At 51.7% G+C, this 8,061-nt stretch overlaps 2 protein-coding genes across 3 annotated transcripts; one reads left to right on the top strand and one right to left on the bottom strand.

Annotated features, from left to right (window-relative positions):
* The first annotated feature begins 964 nt into the window (after nt 1-964).
* Nucleotides 965-5,400, top strand: LOC117641349 (cytochrome b5-like). The gene is made up of 3 exons (XM_034378588.1): nt 965-1,281; nt 3,531-3,648; nt 4,257-5,400. Exons 2-3 carry the CDS (start codon nt 3,532-3,534, stop codon nt 4,470-4,472), a joined length of 333 nt encoding a protein of 110 aa, XP_034234479.1. The 5' UTR covers nt 965-1,281; nt 3,531; the 3' UTR covers nt 4,473-5,400.
* LOC117641346 (metallophosphoesterase 1) lies at nt 5,391-8,046 on the bottom strand. Of its 2 annotated transcripts, XM_034378586.1 has the most exons (9): nt 7,563-8,046; nt 7,250-7,463; nt 7,022-7,163; nt 6,773-6,939; nt 6,599-6,684; nt 6,393-6,515; nt 6,147-6,293; nt 5,957-6,071; nt 5,391-5,745 (listed from the first exon to the last, which is right to left on the bottom strand). In XM_034378586.1, exons 1-9 carry the CDS (start codon nt 7,665-7,667, stop codon nt 5,738-5,740), a joined length of 1,107 nt encoding a protein of 368 aa, XP_034234477.1. In that variant the 5' UTR covers nt 7,668-8,046; the 3' UTR covers nt 5,391-5,737. The 2 variants fall into 2 exon arrangements, with proteins under 2 accessions (XP_034234477.1, XP_034234476.1); XM_034378585.1 differs by having other exon boundaries at nt 5,391-6,071.
* Nucleotides 8,047-8,061: the final 15 nt, after the last annotated feature.

Below are 8,061 nucleotides of genomic sequence, written 5' to 3'. Positions count from 1 at the left end.
GCTGCAATTGTTGTCGAGGCGGTTTCGCTGCTTTTGCGGCCGTGTTGGTGTGTCGGTGTGTTGTGGCGACGGGTCATTCCATCCACTGTTAATGTGTTAATGTGAGCGCGTTTGTGCGTCCGGCCCGGCCGGCAGTCCGGCGGGGACAGTTGTTGCGCGTGTAATGGGGGCTGGGAACGCCCCGCCCCGCCCCGCCCCGCCCCGCCCCGCCCCGCTTCCTTGTTCCGCGAGGGGGCAGCGGGTGGAGGAAGGGGGCCTTTCGGGCCTCTCTCTGTCCAACGTGACCCGCACGAAGTGAAGCCCGTCAAATCCCAACAGCACCCCATAGTGCGGACGGCAGCACGCCACACATAACACACACCGACACGACACACGCACACACACACACCCAGATTAGCAGACAGCTTTCGCGCTCGCCACGATCGGCTCGGCAGGGGGCAGTGCCGTGGGGGCAGTGCTGTGGGGGCGGCAAGGCAGGCAACCCCTTTGGGCCGAGTGGGCCAGCACACCGTATTGTTTTCATCGCACTGGCAAAGCGTGGCAAAGCACCCCACCCGCCACCACCGCACCACGCGGCCGACGCGGTCCTCGAGTGCGTCACGGTGCACCGCGTCACGCCCGGGCGCGTGCCGCCGTGACGACGACGACGACGCGCTGCGACACGACACGGTCCAAAACAAAAACAACGGAGTTGGCGGGACTGATCGCGGGGGGCTGCAGGGCGACGCACCACACTTATGTGATGCAATTCGAGATGGACGATGACTCGGACGGCAGCAGACAAAGTTGCGGCGTCCGTCTGGCACACTGTGTTGACATGTGCAAATGCCCCCCTCTCTCCCTCTCCCCATTCCTAGGTCGTCTCTGCTCCGCCACTGCTAGTTTCGCACGCGCCTCTCCCTCCCTCCCCCTCCCTCCCCCTCTCGCCCTCCAGAGTGGCCGCGGTATATATCCCCCGGGACGGCCGCAGCGGCCAGTTCACGTCAGCCTTCCCTAGCGCAGTGTCTCGTGTGTCGTCGAGTGGCCAAAGTGTCGCGTGTATGAGAATTTGAGCGCTGCCCCGTTCCGCGTAGCCCGTGTAGCTCCCCGCGGTGTCGTATGAGAAATCGTGCAGGCGGTGCGACTCGGTGACGGGTCTCTCCTGTTCGCCTCCCTCCGGCCCGCGCCGTGCTGGCCGTGCTGGCCCTGCTGTTGCAGTCCGCGAGTGACAGTGCGCCCGGCGAGACCGTCAGCGTTTCAAGACCGGTCGGATTTTCGGTTCCAATAGAACGAGCAAACAAGGTGAGGATTCTTCTTCGTCTTGGCAGGGAGATGCGGTCGGATGCCGTGACGTGTGCCGCCTAGCCTAGGTCACGCCTGGGTCGCGCCTAGCCTAGACCGTCATCTATCGCGCGATAAAGGAAGGCCGGCCCTGATGGCCAGGGTCAAGGGAGGCGCGTCGGCTGACTTCGGCAAAGACGTTATTGGCCCGGACACACTATCCGAGGTTCCAAAAAACGGGGAAATGCAGCTCGAGTTCTCGATGTCGCGAGGGAAGGCCGAAGCTGAAGAATGGAAGGTTCGCGAACGTGGCCTTTTCGCGTGTGTTGCCTCCGTGCCATTCTGAGGCCTCAAACGCACTTAGCCAGTTCCACGCGTCCTTGAAGTGTTCTGCAAGAAATCCAAGTGCAAAAATAAACATCCATCGATGAAAGTGCCGTTGATGTTTTTAATATTTTTGCGTCGCGCCGTCCGCGTGCAGGGCTGCAGGGCTGCTGGGCCCTGGCCCCGGCCCTGGCCAGTGCGGCTAGTGGCCGAGCGGGTACGCCATTTGCGGGCTTCCCGGACGACGCCGGTAGCGCCGACACTGCCAACGCGACAGCGCGGGGCGCGGCGCAGCGCGGGGGCGGGACGGGGCGGAACGGAGAAGAAGGCCCTTTTGGCGGCTGTGCGGCCCAGCGCGCGGCGCTCAGCGGCGCGCCAAACACTCGCATTGGAGGCCCTACAGAGCCCTTATCTTCAAGGTTGGCAGCCCCTGATCGACGACGAGCCGTAGGGGTGATTGCGTATGTCCCGGTAGGACAGCTCGCGTTGAGAGGGGCTGAAATTTTGCCGTTTTTGTAGCCGCCATAGCGATCGGACATGGCAACACCCTGGTCCTGGCGCCTGGCCCGGGCCGGATCGGGCGGCCTCCTCGCCACGCTGTGCTGCGCGCGCTGCGCTTCACCAGCTCCGGCCTATCCTATCGTGTTTCCGTGTCGTACGCGAGACAGTGCAGCCGCAGCGAGTCAGCGTTGGACAACCGTCGAAATGTTAGTTGAATGAAGGCAAAGAAGATGAGGTTCTTACGACTAGGCAGAAGTGCATTGCTGCCTGCGCCTGCCTAGTTATCAAGTGTGGCGCGCGCTAGACGAAGCGCGGGAAGGGCCGGTCGCTGTGGCGTCAAGGGAGCGTGGCTGCTTGGGACTTTGGCCCACACTATGTAGTTGCTCGATCGGCGTAACATGCGGGCCGCTCGAGGCGAGGAGCCGAAGTTTCGTATAGAATAACCGTTCCAACGGGTCCTGGTCGCGGGTTTCTCGTGCATCTGAGAGCTCCGCCTGAGGCCGTTCCACTGCGCGCTGGTGAGCTGTGCGGGCAAGAATGACCAATGCACGGCGATACAGCCTCAAAGTCTGATTTTTTACACTGATTTGCGTGACAGGATGCGGAGCTGGACCCTGATCCCGCTGGACAGTGGGTCTCGCTGGCACGACTCGCCGCATTGCGGGTCGTGGGTCGACCGCGTCTCGACATCTGCACAAGCGACAGCGCGCCGTCAGGCTGCGGATGCGCGACGGAGAAGCCCTTTGCGGCGTGGGCCCGGCGCGGGTACCCCAAACATGTGAGGCCAACAACCTTATCCTTGAGCCAACGGTAGGGTTTGCGTTCCCGTAAAATCGTTGAGGGGCAAACTTTTGTCGTGGAAACAAACTTCTTGGCGCTTCCTCCCATGTTGGCTGTCACAACTCGCCTTTTTTTCCGTGTCGTTACAAGCCGCAGCCGTGCAGCCGCAGCAGCCTTGGAGAACCCGCGAAATGAGATGGGGAATGAGGGCACAAGACTGAGAGGGCAGCGAAGAGGCAGAACCCTGGCATTGCCTGGGAAGGGCCCTGCGCCTGCTAGTTATGCAACAGTGGTGGCGCGGGGCGCGGCGCGGGAGGGAGGGCCGGTGGGGCGCTCGGCGTTCGAGGGGCGTGGCTGGGGCTGGCTGGGACTGGCGCCACCCGGGGGTGTGTCTGTCTCGTCTTCGTCGGCGTGGTCCGGCAGGCCGCCTCTGGGCGCGGGCTCGACTCCCGGTGGCCGAGCGGGTCGAGCCTCCCGGACCGCCTCTCCCCGGCCTCGCGGGCTTATCCAAGGCTGCGGGCAAGGTCAAGGAGGTCGTCCCGCGGCCGTCCCCACGTGCGGCGCGGTGGCGCGGTGCGGGCCAAGCCCCCTTGTTCTCGGACCAGCACGGCGACGGCGCTCAAAGTCTGACTTACTTACACTGGATTGTTCTTTGTCGTGTACAGGATGACGGAGTGCGACCGCGTGATCCCCCTGGACGTGGTGTCGCTGCACGACTCGCCGTCCGACTGCTGGGTCGTGGTGTTCGACCGCGTCTACGACATCACCCCCATGCTCCACGAGGTAGGCTGCGCCGCGCACGCCGTCTACTCTACAAATCGAAGAGTGTACATGGTATGCTCTAACTGGAGCATGCCTGCAAGCACGCTCTAACTAGCGCATGCCTGCCAAGCATGCACTTACTAGTGCATACATGCCATGTACACGCTTCCTGATGCAGACAACTCCCTATCCCTTATGCACTAGATGCATGCTTCAGTTAGCGTGTACATGGCATGTATGCACTCGAGGGGGAAATCACTCGCGTAATAGTCGGGTCACCAATTCTTAGTATTACGCGTAATAGTAAAAGCGTAATAGCCAAAATTTTTTAAAATTTTCCCGTTTTGGGTCTAATTTTAGCCTAAATCTGGATATTTTCGAGCGTAATAAGCCTTCTGTAATAGCGTAATAGAACGTAATAGGGAGTAGTCGGGTCACAGTTTTTAAGAGTGATTTCCCCCTCGTATCCACTAGTTAGTGCATGCCTGGCAGGCATGAGCTAGCTAGAGCGTGCTTGCACGCATGCTCCAGCTAGAGCATACCATGTACACTCTTCGATTTGTAGAGTAGGCTGCCGGGATGGCGCGTTCGCGACGGGCAGTGTGCTGACGCGGACCTCACTTTTGCAGCACCCCGGAGGCATGGAGATCCTGCTGGAGAACGCCGGGCGCGACGCCAGCCTGGCGTTCCAGGGCGTGGGCCACTCCAGGGCGGCGCTGGCCGCGCTCAGGGCCTTCCAGGTCGGCGTGCTGCCCGACGCCGAGCGCATCTTCAGCAGCGCGCGTCCGGGACACCTGCAGATCGCGCGGCAGGCGTCCTCGGCCACGCTGCTGTACACTCCGTGAAGGCCGTCGCCCTCGTCTCCATGAGCGCCAACTTCGTCCCGTCCCCGAATAGACGCCCCGGCAAAGCCCAACCTGTGGATAGGGGGACTTCCCTCCAGCGGCCAGCTCTTTGTCGCTCTGTCTCTCTCGCACTCTAACGGTGAGAGCCACGAGAGCGACAGAGACAGAGCGGTGAAATGACTCCCAGGGGGCACCACGCCTCTGCGAGTTGTCGATCGGGGAAACGCCGGGTGCCTCTAGAGGTGCCGCGCCTGTATTACTAATGTTACTCCATCGGCCCAGTTTTGATCAGAATGAACGAGCTTTGTCTTTCATTCTATTAGAAGGTTGTCCAAAGAGTCCAGATTAAGGGTGTATCAGTATCAAAATGGTGGCGCTACCCTGTGTGCAGCTTTGGGGTATTAGCTTGTCATTTGAAGGATAACCTCACGCCGTTCAGTATTACTGCATTCCACCATCGGAAATTCCCCTTTCCTTTTTTAAAAGTTGTTGTATTTTTCACTTTCATCCATTTTCTTAGCCGGAATTGGGAAGACCAGTCATTCCAAGTCCCTGTAGAATAAATATATTTGTTGCACTTTTGTTAACCATGGACTTGACATTTTGTTAAAAAATGTAAAAGTTTAAAGATTTATATTGTGCATGCAAATTAACAACACTGTATCCACAGTTATAAAAATGTCAGTATTTTCAATAGAATATGACAGTGTGATATGGTGCTCATTTAAGCATTCTGCATCTTTTATTCTGCATATTTTTGCTTGATCCCATGTGATTTTATTTATTGTGTTTGTTAATTAACTTATTGTCGCCCCCAAGTCGAAAACTCTTAACATTATTTCTCTATGGAGAATATGGTTCCACTTCATCATGGGCTTCAACCCAGTGCTTGTGTGTAAGGGCAAATAAAAACAAAAAAAAGTTACAATTGTCTTTTATTATTATTGAAGAGAACTGCAGCAAACACACCAATATAATAGTGAATAATTTGATGTCAGCCAAATACTTAAAACACTTTGTCCAGTATTATCACGGTTGCGGCATGTTTACCCTCCAATTACCCGCCGCACTCAATGTATTAAAATTATCAACAACTTAAATAATAAATTTTCTATAGTCAACTTCTTAAATTGGCACAATGATGTGGTCAGCTGCATGTAGTCCTTTTCTGATGAGATTTCATGCGTATAACTAAGCCTATCTTCTGGCACTATGCAAAACACTGACTCATAGCTAAGCAAGTCTGCTACTAGAATGAAGAAATCTCACCAGCCTGCATCACAGATAAGCACAATGAGATCAATAAAATATTTATATAGACAAATTTTAAGGACAACATATGCATATATATTTTAAATACAGAATTTTTTTTTAAAAAGCACAACATCAGACTTAAGATCAGAATGAATAAATTCTGCTACAAAATCAACAACTTTTAAAGCCTCTGACAGAGTTGTGGCGAAAAGATGAGAAAAGGTACATACGACGAACAAACCAAAGTACAAAGCCAACAAGGCTTGCAATGTACAGGAAGATGATAGTAGATTCACGTGGCATATGACATTTTGAAACAGCATAGTTGTTGGGGGTAATCATACCCTGGAAACAAAGATGAGAAAGAATAAAAGGAAACATTGAAATTATTTTTTTAAATGACGGTCTTTCTAAACTTACCAAAAGGAAAGTAGGGTTGTCTTTGTTTCTCCAGCTAAATGAAGATACTGTGTACTCATGGATGTCCTGAGAAGCCCCATGAACAACATGGCATCCGTGATGTGTGTGCCCAGTGAATACAGCTCTTGGATCCAGTTGATCAAATATCTAACAAACAAAAGAGAGAAACCACAGTAGCAACATTGGTTTACATACTTCAAAAAACCCAGTAAAGAATTCAATTCAAGATTGTCACAATATGCTCACCATCTCTGTTGCTTCTCGAGAAAGACACTCCCATCGCTCTCGAAATTTCATCCTTTTGAGGTCCTCTGGGGCTTCATCAGGTTCATCACAATTTTTGTCAGAGTCTCGGTACATAGGGAAATGCTACAATGATTTTTTAAATTTGTATGAAAAGAAGTAAAATATAAGTTTATTTGCTTTTCATATCTGAATCGAGTAAAACTCACCTGTAAAATAATTGGCCTGCTGTATTGCTTCTGGGGCATCCCTGGGGCACATCCTTTCCCCACACCTTGGTAGCATCTCAACTTTTCTGGACAAAAAAGACAGCAGAAGACTTAAAAAACAATCCAATAACTAGTTGAAACTCAATTCAAAAGATGTGCACCTGCTCAACTCACCCGCAATAGTCATCAATTTAACTTCAGCTTGTCGGCAAAGAGAACAGTCATCCCCTTCCATTGCCATACTATTGATGAGTACAAAGTGATTGCCTCTAATAGATACTATCTTTACAGGAGGGGCATTAAATGCATTCTTGAACCGCTCATTCAAATATGGACTGATTCTGAAATTAATGTGTCACTTAAGAAATTTAGAAAGTGCATTCTTACTTTAACTTTCTGTAAAATTAAAAAAGAAAAACTTACGCATAGTGAAAGCCAATGTCATGATTTCCAGCAGCAACAAATACTTTAGTTCCTTCAGGTACTTTAAACAAACTATTAAATCGATCTACATAATAGTCAAATTCCACCTTGCCACACCAGAGGCCTTCATCAAAAACATCACCTGGAAATATGGATGTGAAATGATGTAACCAAGGACACCTTCAACATGGAAACCTATATCATAAATGTTATATCCATGGCACTCACCCAAAAAAAATACTACTTCAGGTTTGTGCAGGGAAATTGCACTTTGAAATGCTCTATACATCTGCCATTCCCTCCTAAGTTTGTCGAACCAGTGTCCATTGCGAGACCCTAGAAGATGTGTGTCCGCCAAAAACATAGCCCGAACTGGTTCATTATAGTTTTTGGAAGGTGAAGATGAGCTCGGCTTCTCTGACTTTAGCTCAGGCCAAGAACACTGAAACAGAAGAAAATCTAAATTAGTACCAGCAGTAACAGATTGGGTGAAACAACAAAGTGAAACTTGCAAAAGCAACCATTGACAGAAATCACCCACCTGATATATAACGAGGTAGTACATAAAATATTCACATAATGCAAAAGTAAACAAGATGTAAGCTATAATGCGAGCAACTAATTTAACTTGTATCTTCATCCTCATGGTTCCCGATCAGATGCACTAATATCAGATGATGGAAAGAACGCCTCAGGAGCCTCAGGTTATGTTTGTTTGTACTTTCCACGTGTGAGGTGAAAAACAGTGGAAAGTCTATGAGACGTTTTGAGACACGGTCCCATAATCAAACCATGTCCTTTCGGGACAATCAGGACATCAGGTACATGAGATAAGATATCATTTCTCTTCTTTCACCAGACCCAGGACCAAAACACCGAGCATGTTACTTGTCATTTTGTTCGCAGACATTGCAACGGACGTTTGAAATTAATTTCCAGCACCATATCATTTAAGAATTACGAATTTACTTAAATCACGTTGAGATATAGTGTCAGCAGACGTAGGATTCAAGCAGAAGTCAACAAAGTGCTCCGCCCTG

The sequence above is a fragment of the Thrips palmi genome, unplaced genomic scaffold, assembly GCF_012932325.1.
Source record: "Thrips palmi isolate BJ-2018 unplaced genomic scaffold, TpBJ-2018v1 HiC_scaffold_15, whole genome shotgun sequence".
Lineage (NCBI taxonomy): Eukaryota > Metazoa > Arthropoda > Insecta > Thysanoptera > Thripidae > Thrips > Thrips palmi.
The sequence above is the reverse complement of the archived record's forward strand: the minus strand, read 5'-3'. Positions and strand labels throughout refer to the sequence as shown.